This window comes from Cetorhinus maximus, chromosome 15 (assembly GCF_964194155.1).
Source record: "Cetorhinus maximus chromosome 15, sCetMax3.hap1.1, whole genome shotgun sequence".
In the NCBI taxonomy this organism is placed as follows: Eukaryota; Metazoa; Chordata; class Chondrichthyes; order Lamniformes; family Cetorhinidae; genus Cetorhinus; species Cetorhinus maximus.
The window spans coordinates 75,803,882-75,819,393 of NC_135893.1; the positions used below are offsets into that span (position 1 = coordinate 75,803,882).

The 15,512-nt window shown below is 46.8% G+C and overlaps 1 protein-coding gene across 3 annotated transcripts in view; it reads left to right on the forward strand.

The window, feature by feature from the left end:
* Positions 1–15,512, forward strand: part of LOC144690838 (kinesin-like protein KIF19) — a 182,090-nt gene that overhangs the window by 20,837 nt on the left and 145,741 nt on the right. For all 3 annotated transcript variants that reach the window (XM_078558678.1, XM_078558679.1, XM_078558680.1), the window contains one exon: positions 4,559–4,639. In XM_078558678.1, coding sequence (XP_078414804.1) covers positions 4,559–4,639 — 81 coding nt within the window. The remainder of the gene's footprint in view (positions 1–4,558; positions 4,640–15,512) is intronic.

Here is a 15,512-nt window from a genome sequence, read left to right on the forward strand (position 1 = left end):
CCCCGCGCACACAGATAGTGCTCAGTGCTACCACTCGCGATCCACGCAGGGCGGGCCTTAATTGAAATCACGGTGTGGAGTCGATCGCAAGTGGTGGTTGGCTCCGTGACAGCCCCTGCCCACTCCCGCCGAGCCCACCTGGCCATAGTGTAGGAATACATTCAGAAGTTCCACGTGGGCACATCAGTGGTGAAGGTTCACTGCCATACACTGTATCTAGAATGATTGCAGCTAATTTGTGCATTATTAAAATGTTTTGTACACTTTCCATTGGGAACTGGGCAATGGAGTGGGTTAAGGAACTGGGTAGGAATCTACTCAATACTGATGTACCTCTTCTCTCGGCCACTGGTTTAATCCCACAGGGGAGGTTTTGGGCCATTGTTTGCTCAACCAAGACTCAGCCAAGTTTAGCCTTACATGGACTAAAACACCTAATTCATCACAAATAGCAATGAAAGTGAGCCCCTGACTCAGTGACTATAGGAACTAAGAGAAAAAAGGCAAAAGAAAATCACAGCGCTGTAAGAGGGATGCTTTGCAATATTAGGGTTAAAGAGGAAGAGGCAAAGGACAATGCTTTGATTAGGGATAATAAATAGGTAAAGTTAAGAAACGTGTGTGTATGTATATATGTGTGTTGTTTGCCACGCTGCACCAGATTTACAAGCCACTCTCGATCACTTCAATTCTGCATACAAGAAACTTGGCCTGACCTGGAAAGTTGCAAAAACAAAACTCAGAATCACAAAATTGTCACAGTGCAGAAGGAGGCCATTTGACCCATTATGTCTGCACCGTCTTTCCAAATGAGTAATTCACCTAGTGCCATTCCCTGTCTTCTCCCCGTAACCCTGCCCATTCTTCCTTTTCCGATAACAGCCTAATTCCCTATTGAATACTTCAATTGATCCTGCCTCCACCACACTCTCATGCAGTGCATTCCAAACCCTAAACACTAGCTGTGTAAGAAAGTTTCTCCTCATATCACTTTTGCTTCTTTTACTAATCACTTTAAATCTGTGCCCTCTCATTTCTGACCCTTTCATGAATGGGAAGTTTCTCCCTATCAACTCTGCCCAGACCCATGATTTTGAACATCTCTATCAAATCTCCTCTCAGCCTTTTCCCTTTGGGAAAACAGCCCTAACTTCTCCAATCTACCTTCATAATTGAAGTTCCTTATCCTTGGAACCATTCTTGTGAATCTTTTCTGCACTCTCTCTAATTCCTTCACATCCTTCCTTAAGTGTAGTGCCCAGAACTGGATGCAGTACTCCAGCTGAGGCAGAACTAGTGACTTATACAATTTCAACATAAGCTCCTTGCTCTTGTACTCTATGCCCCTATTAATAAAGCCCAGGATGCTGTACGCTTTATTAACTGCTCTCAACCTATCCTGCCACCTTCAATGATTTATGCACATATACAACTAGGTCCCTCTGCTTCTGCACCTCCTTTAGAATTATACCCTTTATTTTACATTGTCACTCCATGTTCTTCCTACCAAAATGAATCACTTCACATTTCTCTGCATTGAACTTCATCTGCCACCTGCCTGCCCACTCCACCAACTTGTCTATGCCCCTTTGAAGTTCTATACTATCCTCCTCACAATTTACAATGCTTCTGAGTTTTGTATCATCCACAAACTTTGAAATTATGCTCTGGTCACCAAGGTCTAGGTCATTCCTATATATCAGGAAAAGCAAGGGTCCCAATGCTGACCCCTGGGAATCTCCACTACAAACCTTCTTCCAGCACAGGAAACATTCATTAACCATTACTCTGTTTCCTGTCACTCAACCAATTCCGTAGCCATGTTGCCACTGTACCTTTTATTCCATGAGCTATAACTTTGTTCACGAGTCTGTTGTGTAGCACTAGATCAAACGTCTTTTGGAAGTCCATATACACCACATCAACAACATTGCCCTCATCAGCCCTCTCGATTACCTCTTCAGATACTACCAGCAAGCCAGTTAAACATGATTTTCCCTTAAGAAATCCATGCTGGCTTGCCTTAATTAACCCACATTTGTCCATATGCCTATTAATTTTGTCCTGGATTATTGTTCTTAGAAGTTTCCCCACTGCTGAAGTTAAACCGACTGGCCTGTAGTTGCTGGGCTTTCTTTACATCCTTTTTTGAACAAGGATATAACGTTTGCAGTTCTCCAGTCCTCTGGGACCATCCCTGAGCCCAAGGAAGACTGAAAAATGAAGGCCAACGCCTCCGCAATTTCCACTCTCACTTTCCTCAGAATCCTTGGATGCATCTCCCGGTGCCTTAGCAACTTTAAGCACAGGTAACCTATCCAATATCTCCTTATCAATTTTAAACCTATCTAGTGTCTGAATTACCTCACCTTCTACCATGGCCTTGGGTACCATCTTCTTCCTTCATAAAGGCCAATGCAAAGTATTCACTTAGTATCTCAGCTGTGCCTTCTGCCCCCATGAATAAATCCCCTTTTTGGTCCCTGATAGGCCCTACTCCTCCTTTTACCACCATTTTAAATGCCTGTAGAAGACTTTGGGATTCCCTTTTGTGCTAGCTGCCAGTCTTTTTATACTCAACTCAAATATCAACCCACGCCTGGTCAGCCAAGTATTCCACCTCCCATATATGTTGAAGGAGAGACTCCCAAAACCTTGGCACCTATCTCAGCAGGAGAGGACACTGGATCAGCTGTGCCAGCTCAGCCTTCTACAAACTTTGGCAGAGAGCATTTGACAACAAAGACCTCTGCAAGTCATTGGAAGTCCTCGCAGACAGAGCAATTGTCATCGCCACATTTCTGTACTGCAGGGAGACCTGGACTGTGTATCAGTGACACATAAGAGCATTAGAGGAATTCCATCAGCAATGCCTCTGCCACATCCTCTGGATTCAATGGGAGGATCATTGAACAAACACTAGTGTCCTCCTTGAAGCCTGCGCCACAAGCATTCAGGCAAAACTCCCGCAAAATTAACTTTGGCAGACTGGATGCTCTGTCTGGATGACCATAAACCATCTCCCCTGCCAAATCCTGTTTTCTCAACTTTTAGCGTTCAACGGTAGCCAACATTCCGGGAGGACAAAGCAAACGCTTTAAAGACACTCTTAAGCTCTCCTTGCAGCTCAGCAGCATTGATGTTAATGGGAGGAGCTTGCTGCCGATCGTTCAGAATGGCGACAACTTGTCCATCAAGCTGCATCACGCTTTGAGTCCCACCGTGTTAATGATGAAGCAGAGCAGCGGCAGAGAAGAAAAGAGAAGGAAGCAAATCCTGCACTCCGGATCAAAGATGTACTGAAAGATCTGTGGGTCGAGAATCGGCCTGTCCAGCTACATGAAGACCCATGGCAGAAACCCGTGACCCTGAGTTGACGTCATCCTCAAATCAAGGGATAGCCGAATATAGCGAGCTTCAAATTGTTGTTTTAGCTATATCACTGTGATACACTTCGGTAATTAGATATCAAGGGAACAGTGTGCTGATGGGTAAATATGATCAGCAACCAGGAGGTTTTTGTTATGTGTTAGTGCTTGCTAAGTTTTTCGCTTCTTATTTAATATTTGGTTTGATTTAGTAATTGTTCAGCAAGATCTATAATTACAATATTCAGAATATTTGAGGGTTGTCATCCTGTAGTCCCACAATACACTGAATAGTTTTATTTTTAGACAATTGCAGTATTTGTCACAGTCTACAGTATGAAACCCATGACTGGAATTTTCCTTTGGTGGCAGAAGTCCTGCTGCTAGGACCAAAATCAGGGGCCAATCCACTTTAGCCAGTGGGACCTGGGGCTGCACTTTGCCAGCAGATTGAGGACAGTGGCCTGCCCCAAGTGCTACCAGCCAACCCGAGGGCCGGCAGCTCAACAGCCTCAGCAGTGCCACTGCTAGCGGTGGCCATTGCTGGGCTTGCACTGGAAAGATGAGGGTGCATCAATGGTTGTGCAACCTTAAGACAGGTAAGCAGAGTCTGGGGATGGTGGGGCCAGTCAGTCAGGTTCTGGCGATGTGGGAGGAGGGATGGGGGCAGGAGTTGATAAGGACAGGTGGCACTCTTGCCATGAGAGCCAACATTGTCACTAGGGGGCTCCTGTGTAGGCCAAAGAGTACCCAAAAAGGAGACCACCCCACAGCACCACTGGCCTTCCCAACCTGCGTAAAATGACCGCACAGTATGGAAGTGGTCCTTAATTGGCTACTTGAGTGGCACAATTGTGCCCTGGGTGGCTGGCAGACCTGTCAACTTTCCTGCCATTGGCAAAATGGCATGGCAGCAGAAAGGAATTGGGCACAGCACCTTCCCAAGCCATTTTTCCAGTCTTCCCACCTCCCAGCCCATTCCAAAGGATCTGAAAAATTGCAGCCCATATGTGTGATACCCTTCCCCTGTTACTAGTGAAGCCAGATTTGCGTACTTGTACAAAAGCTAATCTATAGAAAATTGCATTCACCTCCCCTAAAACTATATAGAATTACATATAGACGCTGCATAGAGATCTAACCATGCAAGATAAATATGTGAATAGTACAATCTACTTGTATATTTGCAGGTGGCCCTTCGAATCCGCCCCATCAATGAATCGGAACTTGATGAAGGAGCCTCCATCAAAGCGCACAAAGTGGATGATCAGGTAACAGGAAAGCCAATTACTGAGAGCACAAAATCTTGCCCTATTTGATAAAGTTGATTTGAATCATAAATATGCTGCTGATGCCAACTTTATTTGTGAGTTTTCATAACATTTTTAACCTGTTGAACATGTTAAAGCTCCCCCCACTACCTGTCCCATATAGCTTTTCCAATGGAGTAACTAAGACCCTGAAGGGAAGAGCTGGTGTCCTTTTCCCAACTGAAAGCACAAAGATTTTGAATTTTGTTTTTACATCCAGAAGGAGAAAGAAGATCAACATGTTTGCTGGTTAAATAAAGCCAGCAAAGAGCAGATTACATTGTTTTTACAAAGTATATAATTTAGTCTTAACATTTGAAAAGGTGTGTTGAAAATTTGAGGCAGCTGCCTCAAGATTTAGTGTATCCCTCAGCATGGTATCCTGAACCTTGGAAAGTGCCAGTATGCAACACTTGGCTGTCAACAGCTCTTTGCACTTGAAGGTGAGTGCAAGAGGAGGACCCTGGTACAGGCATTCAGCAGCACCTATAGGAGAGTGTGAGAGGAGGACCCTAGGACAGGCAGTCAGCAGCATCTAGAGGAGAGTGTAGGACAGGCATTCAGCAGCACCTAGAGGAGAGTGCGAGAGGAGGACCCTAGGACAGGCATTCAGCAGCACCTAGAGGAGAGTGTGAGAGGAGGACCCTAGGACAGGCAGTCAGCAGCACCTAGAAGAGAGGGCGAGAGGAGGACCTGTTTCTACCTGTCAGAGCCGAAGTGTGATGTCGAAGGAAAACGGGTAGGTGATTGGTAGGTATCTCTTTCATGTCTCTTTAGATTGGCTAAGTGGTTTAAATCAGGAGACATTATTACAGCTGAAGAATACAGTTAAGAAATTCACTTTTAAATATTTAACATCCAAATTAATTAATTAAATAGAATAGAGATGGCTGGGCAGGCAATGTATTGCAGCTGTAGTATGTAGGATTTGTAGAGTGCATCAGGGATTGTTTCTTAGAGCAATACATTGCAGAACCTACCTGGGAACAGGCTATTTTAGATCTAGTAATGTGTAATGAGGTAGGATTAATAAGAGATCTCGTTGTTAAGAATCCTCTAAGGGGTAGTGATCACAACATGGTAGAATTTCCAATTCAGTTTGAGGGCAAGCATCTTGGGTCTCAAACCAGTGTCCTCAGCTTAAATTAGGGCAATTACAGAAGTATGAAGAAAGAGTTGTCTAAAGCGGGCTGGGAAAATAGACAAAGGGGAAGATCAGTGGCAGACATTTAAGCAGATATTCATAACGATCAGCAAAAATTTATCCCATTCAAAAAGAAGGACTCGATGAGAAGGATGAACCACCCGTGGTTAACAAAGGTGGTCAAGCAGAGCATCCAATGAAAAACTAAGGCATACAAAGCGGTGGAAATTAGTGGGAGGCCAGAGGATTGGGAATTTTTTAGGAACCAGCAGCGGATGACTAAAAAGCTAATAAAGAGGGAGAAAATTGATTATGAAAGTAAATTGGCAAGAAATATAAAAACAAACAGCAAGAGCTTCTACGGGTATACAAAAAGAATGGGAGTAGCTAAAGTGAGTGTGGGACCCTTGGAGGATGTGACTGGAGAATTGATAACGGGGAACAGGGAAATGGCAGATAATTTAAATCATTATTTTGCATCGGTCTTCACGGTGGAGGACACAATAAACATCCCAAAGATATCAGATAAGCAAGGAGCTAATGGAAGGAAACATCTTTTAACAGTTTCTATCACAAGGGACAAAATATTTGACAAACTAATGGGACTAAAGGCAGACAAGTCGCCAGGACCTGATGGCCTGTATCCAAGAGTTTTAAAGGAAGTGGCTGCAGAGATAGTGGAGGCATTGGTCAAAATATTCCAGAACTCACTGGATTCTGGGAGAGTCCCAGCGGATTGGAAAATCACTAATGTGATGCCCCTGTTCAAGAAGGGAGGGAGACAAAAAGCAGGAAACTATAAGCCAGTCAGCCTAACATCTGACCTTGGGAAAATGCTAGAGCCCGATATTAAGGAAGAAATAGGACATTTAAAAAAGTTTGACGCAATCAAGCAGAGTCAACATGGTTTTGTGAAAGGGAAATCAGGGGAAAAATTTTCTCCCTGTTGAGGGGGAAGAGCGGGAGCAGGCGCGAGCAGGCGGGCTTCCAATCGACGGCCCCAATCAAGGGAGAGCCGCCTTGGCCCGCCCAGCATGACATCCACCAGGGAGCGCTATGCACTCCCTGTGCGGGTTGAGGGGGGAGGGGGTTCCCCGAGCCGAGAGTGCGCTCTTTCGCGCGCGCTAAGTACTGCCTCAGGGAGATCAGCGCCATTTTGAAACTTTTAATAAAGGAGCTTTAAAATGTTCCCTGCCATGTCCCCTCATGTGACACTGTCACATGAGTTGGGACATGCCCATAACTTTTATTGCAACCTTTCATTAAAATGTAAAAACACTCATGAAGTCTCATCCCGTTAGTGGATGAGGTTTCATGTTTTTTTCACAAGCCCGCCTGGGCTCCCGGCCTGCCCGCCAACCATTAATAAGCTGAATTAGTTTCTTGATGGCCTTAATAGGCCGACCTGAAAATGTAAATGATGCAGGTTCCACCCGATGTCACCCCCCCATCATTTTATGCGTCGGCATGCGGGTCCTGCCCCCCCGCACGCTGACAGAAAAATTCTGCCCCATGTTTGACAAATTTGCTAGAGTTCTTTGAGGATATAACAAGCTGAGTTGATAAAGGGGAACCGGTAGATGTAGTGTATTTGAATTTCCAGAAGACATTCGATAAGATGCCACATAAAAGGTTATTGCACAAGATAGGAGCTCACAGTATTGGGGGTAATGTATTAGCATGGATTGAGGATTGGTTAACACACATAAGACAGAGTTGGGATTAATGGGCCTTTTTCAGGTTGGAAAGACGTAACTAGTGGAGTGCCACAAGGATCAGTCCTAGGGTCTCAATTATTTACTATCTATATTAATGACTTGGAGGAGGGGGCAGAATGTAATATATCCAAATTTGCTGATGTTACAAAAATAGGTAGGAGGGCATGTTATGATGAGGACATAAGGAATCTGCAAGGGGATATAGATAGGTTAAGTGAGTGGGCAAAAACTTGGCAGATGGAGTTTAATGTAGGAAAGTGTGAGGTCATGCACTGTGGTAGGAAGAATTAAAAGGCAGAGTATTATTTAAATGGAGAGAGACTCCAAAAAAGTGCAGCACAGAGGGATCTGGGTGTTCTTGTGCATGAAACACAAAAAGTTAGCATGCAGGTGCAGCAAGTAATTAAGAAGGCAAATGGAATTTTGGCCTGTATTGCTAGGGAGTTGGAGTTTAAAAATAGGGAAGCCTTGTTACAACTCTACAGGGTGTTGGTGAGGCTGCACCTGGAGTATTGTGTACAGTTTTGGTCCCCGAATTTAAGAAAGGATATACTGGCATTGGAGGCAGTTCAAAAGAGATTCATTAGGCTGTTTCCTGGGATGAAGGGGTTGATTTATCAAGAACGGCTAAACAAGTTAGGCCTTTATTCATTAGGAATTCACGAAGGCTCCTTAGACAGCACCTTCCAAACCCACAACCACTACCATCTAGAAGGACAAAGGCAGCAGGTACATGGGAACACCACCACCTGGAAGTTCCCCTCCAAATCATTCACCATCCTGACTTGGAAATATATCGCCATTCCTTCACTGTCGCTGTGTCAAAATCCTGGAACTCTCTCCCTAACAGCACTGTAGGTGTACCTACACCACATGGGCTGCAGCAGTTCAAGAAGGCAGCTCACCACCACCTTCTCAAGGGCAACTAGGGATGGGCAATAAATGCTGGCCCAGCCAGCGAAGCCCACACCCTGTGAATGAATTTTTTAAAAATTAGATTTTAGAAGAATGAGGGGTGATCTTATTGAAACGTACAAGATTCAGAGGGGGCTTGACGGGATAGATGTCGAGACGTTTCCACTAGTGGGGGAATCTCAAACCAGGGCGCATAGTTACAGAATAAGGGGACATTCATTTAAAACTGAGATGCGAAGGAATATCTTTTCGGTTGTGAATGTCTGGAAATCTCTACCCCAAAGAGTTGTGGAGGCTAGCTCACTGAAAGTATTTAATAAGGAGGTAGATAGATTTTTTGAAATATGGGGGAGTTGAGGGCTATGAGGAGCTGGCACGAAAGAAGAGCTGAGGCCTGGGGCAGAGCAGCCATGATCTTGAGGGGCAGGATACTCCTGCTCCTATTTCTTATGTTCTTATGAAGACCAACAAGTTTCGGGAACACAGTAGAGCACAGAGTCCTACTTTACGGAACTGCCCAGGATGAAGCACTGCATCTCTTTCCAGACCTGCTTTGCAAAGGCACATTCAAGAAGTGGGTGGACATTGGTTCCTCCCCATCACAGCCACCTTGATGGCAGCACGTGGAGGGGGTGAGACTCTGAGCGTGCAGGAAGGATCTGGATATGAAGGGGAAGGCCCTTTTTACCACCAGCCAAGCTACAGCTTGGTGCTTGTTTGAAAGTTTTGGCGAAGAGGCATTCTGTCAAATGACTTTTATCAGTCTGCTCTGGGAACCATCCGACAGGGTCCACCATCTCCTTTTCCCGCAGGGCCTCGAGGATGGTATGTGTGGACCTCTGCCTGATGGACTTGTGGTCAAAGGCGTTATTCTACGTAAAGGTTTCCACACGGTGCAGTGCTGTCCAACTGACTGGTGCATTGCATAGAAACATTGTTGAACCATTTGAGGATTCATACTTCTGAACTTGTATTTCTGATTCAAGCAGTAGCTTGGACAGGGGCCTAATGTGAAGCAACTTCTCATAAAGTACTCCTGGATGGAGCAAATGAGATCACGTTTAAATTATCTACATATTTCAAGATCAAGGGAACTAATTACCCAACTCACCGCCCCCGCAGGACCAGTTTGTAGCTTGTTCTCATGTTTTGCTTTCAGAGAGCTCTGTCCCTTGTTCTGCTTTTAATATATTTTGTTACCTGTTCTTTAGGCTACTATTAACACCTGCCTTAGTGCAAATCTGGGATGGTTCTGCCCTAAGTGTGATAGCCGGCAGCGATGGCAGGTTTTTATACCATATCGTCCCAATCCTGCCACATTATTTATGCATTCCCAGGAAACACACCATTTCCATGGCGGGCGGGCTCTCATTCACCCACCTTCCATCACCTCACCACTTCATCATGCCAGGCGCCTGCCGCATGCACACATCTCAGTGCTTCCAGGTCACAATTACTGCAGGGAAGATGTCCATGAAAGGCAAAAAGACTGCAGCCCCCAGGTTTAATGATGCCTCACTGGAACGCCTTTTGGAGAGGCGTGGAGGCCTGCCGCGATGTCCTCTATCCCCGCTCTGGCCACAGGATGGGCAGTGGTGTGACCAACCCAGGCTTGAGAGGTGATGGTCAGCGCCAATGCTCTGCAAAAGAGGACAGCCACCCACTGCTGCTACAGGATGAATGGTCTCATCTGTTCTGCCAGGGTAAGTCACTCTTCTCATCACTCTCAACTCTCACACTCACAAACCCATCGCACACCCATAGGGATCTCACACCTCAAGGGACAACACCACTAACTCTCACACACCCTCACATCTCCATCAGACTCATACCCTCTCGAGCTCACATCCTCATCCTGTCCATGTTTTCGGTCACCACACAAACATTCCACGCAGTGTCATGTCTCCTGCTCACACTCTCTCCATCTGTTTTCATGCAGGAGAAGCTGGCTTATATCAGTAGGGAGAGGGTCCCAGACCGGGGTTGGAGTGGCTCACATTAGGCCCCTCACTCACATTGAGGAGTGTGCCATCGCGCTGACTGGTGAGCATGTGGACCGTGCCTGCGGTGACGGTGAGGTTGACGGCGAACACCCACCTGAGGATCCTGCACCACATCATCCCTCTCTCAACACAACTGTGAGTGCTCTCTCTCCTGCTTTTGACTCTGCTGCCATGCACTAATTATCTCTACTTTGGTTCACAGGGAGCTCTGCCTAGTGACCGACACCCTCAGTCAGGCAGTCCATCAGCTCCATCCACGTCCTCACCTCCAGCCAAGAGGACACCTCCTCCAGTCAAGAGGTGGAAATAAGCAGCCTGGAAAACCCATCACCGCAGAGGGAGCAGCTGCCCAATGAGTGATTCTGGAGGGAGAAGTGTGTGTGCGTGGCAGAGCCTTTCAGAGCCTCGTGCAAGTACTCTCCCACCCACACGGATCCTTCCCATATCACATTCACCTCAACATCCCGAGCATTTTCAATGCTGCCTGCTGGGGTTCACTTTCAGTTGTCCATCTGAGCTGACCTGCATCTCCACCCACCCAATGATCACACTCCCATGCAGCACCTGATCTCGCCCACCACGATTCTCATTTCACTTTTGATTTGGACAGCAAGGGTGTTAATTCATTTTTACTTTTGCTCCCCCATCCTTTACCCTCCCTCAGTCACCCATTTCCTCTTACCCATCACAGGTGAATCCCCTGGCATCACCGTCCACTTCCCTTCTGTTACCTACCAGCCACAACCTGGGGATGCCCAGGTGAACGTGTACATTCCCTTCCTTCTTGAAAATCCCACCCTCATCCACATTCACCTCCCCGACCTCCTCCTTCCCACCCCCAGGGTCCATGTCTGCCCCCAACAACCACCCTCGCCGTCACTCCTATCGCTACCATCGAACTCAACCTTCCCACCCTCCCGCCTCACCCTGCCCTCGGTCATTCTCACCCTTCCTCCATACCTCAGTTTGCTCCCAAGGAGGCAGACAAGAACCCATCAGACCCCTCCCATGCATGTTCGCCTGCACACCCCATCCCCCCCCCCCCCCCCCAACCCTCTGCATCCCTTTCCTCCCAGAACTCCTTCCCTCCCTGGAACCCCTTTCCCTCAAACACTGGAACCCACTACCCCACTCCGCACGCCTTCCCCCACCGGAACCCCTACTCCCCTCAGCACCCCTTCCCCCGCCGGAACCCCTTCCTCCCCCCAGGAATCCATTCCTTCCCCCACCCTCCTGGAGTCCCCCTGCCCGCTCCTGCTTAGCCTCTCCCACTTCCTGACTCCTTCCTCCACCCTTACTTCTTCCTGCACCCTTATTTCTTCCTCCACCCTTACCTCTTCCTCCACCCTTCCTCCTACCTAACTTCCTCCTCCAGCCTCATTTCATCCTCCAACCTTACTCCTATATCCTTCCTGACTCCTCCTTCCACTCTTACTTCTACCTCAACCCTTACTCCCTCCCCTCTCCGTACCCCTTCCTTCCACTCAGACACCCTGCCCCCTCTGCACTCCTTCCCTTGCACAGTCCACATACCTCCCCAGTTATTCCCCTGTAACCCACTTCTCTCCCCGTTCTCCCTACCCTTCCTCCTAACCTCCCTCATCCTGACACCTTCATTCGCCCCTCCCAACCTTCCCCCATACTCACACCTTCATCACCCCCCCAAACTCACCCCATCCTGCCACCTTCCTTTGCCCCCTCCCAACATCCCCCCATCCTGACACCTTCATGCCCCCCTCCAAACCTCACCCCTGACTCCTCTTCCTCCCCCAGCCAATCCTAGCCATTTCCCCCCCCCAACCCCCCGACCATCATCTGTTGTGAGCATCAACAGTGACTATCGAACTTCCATGCACTGCTTCGCGGCACAGCCAAGTCCATGAGAATCCACCCCGCATGCCATGGATGCTCCTCCAGTGTGCCGTTGCTGTTGGGCTCCAGCATCTTCTGCTCCTCGGATATCTGTGATGTGAGCAAAGCCCTGGAGGCTAAGCCCCGACTTCTGCACGTCACAGTTGTCAAGACGTCTTCTACACCGGCGTGCTTTCCCACCGATGTGGGCAAACGATCCAGCGGAGCAGGGGGAGGAATGATTCTGGCGGGCAGGTCTAATAATGATATGCTGATGTATTACAATGAGCTTCCCGATGTCCGATGGCGGAGACCACAGCCCGCCATTTGCAGGCTGAGCGAACGATCACGAGTTCGTTTCACAGCGTTGTGAAACCGACTGCGCCATATTGTCTGCTCATGCCACCGAACACACCCAACGCCAGCGGGCACGGAAAATCCCAGCCTCGGCTTTTAACGCTACCATTAACAATCCCTTTGTCTTGTGTCGATAACACCTTTGTCAAATCTGTCCCGAGCTCCCACCTATCCCTGACCTTCTCTGCTCCACCCCCTCTCTTCAACTGTGTAAAACCCATCATATTTCTACCTCCCTTCAGCTCTGAAGAAAAGTCATACGGACTGGAACTGTTAACTTTGTTTCTCTCTCCACAGATGCTGCCAGACCCGCTGAGTTTTTCCAGCATTTTCTGTCTTTATTTCAGATTTCCAGCATCTGCAGTATTTTGCTTTTATTTTAGCAACTAATTGTAATCACAAATTTCAGTAAAAATTATCAACTTTTTCAATAGATCATAAGAAAACCATCATCACTATGCAAATATAGCTAGCTTCATAGAAAGTTAAGAAGCAAAAAGTACCTTTCTATCATAAATAGCTAGGAGTTTAAAAAGATACTATCACTGCATCTATAGGCTGAGCTTCTTCCTAATGAACTGCTTACAAAGCTGATACTGTGGAGAGTGTAAATGTTGTGTATGAATTCTATCTTTTAAAAACATATTCAATAGCCCAGCGCTGTCAATTAATTAATTGAAGAGGGCTGAATTATTTATTTCCCATTGCTTTCATTAGTTAACCGCACTGGTATCAATGTTAATGACTATTTTATTGGATAAAATCTGCACAGGGCCAGTTGGTAGCCTTTGCCTCTCTGCTCTTCTCCCCTTTTTCTCCAGATCTAGAAGGCAACTCAGTGCAGAGGGCTGGAGTTTAAGTTCGGGACGCGGTGGGAACTATTGTGGGTGGGGGTCCGGTAGTGTGTGGGAAACCCAGAATTCAGTGCAGCGCATCTGTCGGTGACTTTTTAAATCAGATACTACATTGCCATATTATTCCTGGCTTTCCTGACCAATTAGCATCATCGGGCATGATGACGACTCACATGGCACGAGTTCAACTCCAGTGTTTAAAGGGACACCCCCAAGTATGCAATTTGATGGCGTTTTGTGTCAGGAGCCAAAGGCGAGGATGTGGGGAAAATAGGGTGAAAATGGCCAAAGATAGCGACATCTCCCTGGATGTCTTACTTTGTGGGTGGTGTGAGCACCCGGAAGGATGTAATGTTCCATGGCGATAGGAGGAAGGAGACAACTAAGAAGGTGTGGTCGGAGGCTGCAGAGGAGATCAGAAGCGTGGTGCCTCCCACCCAGATACAATATCGGAAACAGTTCCATGGCCTAAGAAAGGCAGGAAAGGTGAGAAAATGGCACAGTCACCGACAATGAATGAGTGTGTGACCCCAAACTTGTTACTCTGCCTTCTCAAGTTGATTCCCACACATCACCCCTCACACCAATTTACCTTGCAGGTTGGATCTATCCCTCTTCATGCACCTCCTCACGTGTCTATATGTCTGCCCACTGTTGTGGTTGAAGCAGCGTGGTTGACTCTTAAATGCCCTCTGAAATGGCCTAGCAAGCCACTCAATATATCAAATGGCTACGAAGTCTAAAAGGAATGCAAAGTCCTGGAACTCCCTCCCTACCAGCACTGTGGGTGTTCCTACAATATATGGACGGCAAAGGACCATAAGACGTGGGAGCAGAAATAGGCTATTCGGCTCATCGTGTCTGCTCTGCCATTTCATGAGATCATGGCTGACCTGATAATCCTCAATTCCACTTTCCTGCCTTTTCCCCATAACCCTTGATTCTCTTACTGATTAAAAATCTGTCTATCTCAGCCTTGAATATACTTAACAACCCAGTCTCTACAGCCCTCTACGGTAAAGAATTCCACAGATTCACTACTCTCTGAGAGAAGAAATTCCTCCTCATCTCTGTCTTAAATGGATGACCCCTTACTCTGAGATTATGTCCTCTGGTCCTAGACCCTCCACAAGGGGAAACAACCTCTCAGCATCTACCCTGTCAAGCCCCCTTAGAATCTTATATGTTTCAATAATGTTGCCCCTCATTCTTCTGAACTCCAATGAGTACAGGCCCAACCTACTCAACCTCTCCTCATAAGAAAATCCCTCCATACCCGGGATCAACCTAGTGAACCTTCGCTGGACTTCCTCCAATGAGCAGCGGTTCAAGAAGGCAGTGTACCACCACCTTCTCAAGGGCAATAAATACTGGCCTAGCCTATGACACCCACAACCCATGAACAAAAAAAAATCATTGATAATCAACCTCATCCTTATGCACTGTTGTGCCTCTCCCTCAGCAAGTGCACTGGATCCATCGGATGTGCTACTTGAGCTGTCGATCCCCCATACTTGTCCCACTCCCAGTGCATCATAAAATTAAAATCCAGCCTAAATTCTTTGTGTTCACTTTGAACAAACCAAAGTGAGGCATTTTGAGATCTGGTGATTTACTGCTCAAGTGTGCTTGCTGGGTTGACCTTTGCCTGTGTAAAATCAGCAATAAGTGTGTGGTCTACTACTGGTAGTCCAGTTAAGATCAATTAACCCACCATAAGCTAATGATGCAACCTGGGGCTTTCTACTCCGTACGACTTAACCCAGCAATGCTCTATACCCTTGTTCATTATATAATTGGGGAAGCTGTCAATTTCATACATTGTAATAAGCTCAGCACAAGTATCAGCAGTATTTTTGTAATGGCACCTCTGAAATGAAGGAATATTTGTTCCTTACATTCCAATTACAAGCTATGTAAGTAGACCTCAAGAATTCTAATCCTTTGCCATTTCACCTGTACCTTCATTTAATGTATTTCATGTGTCAGCTT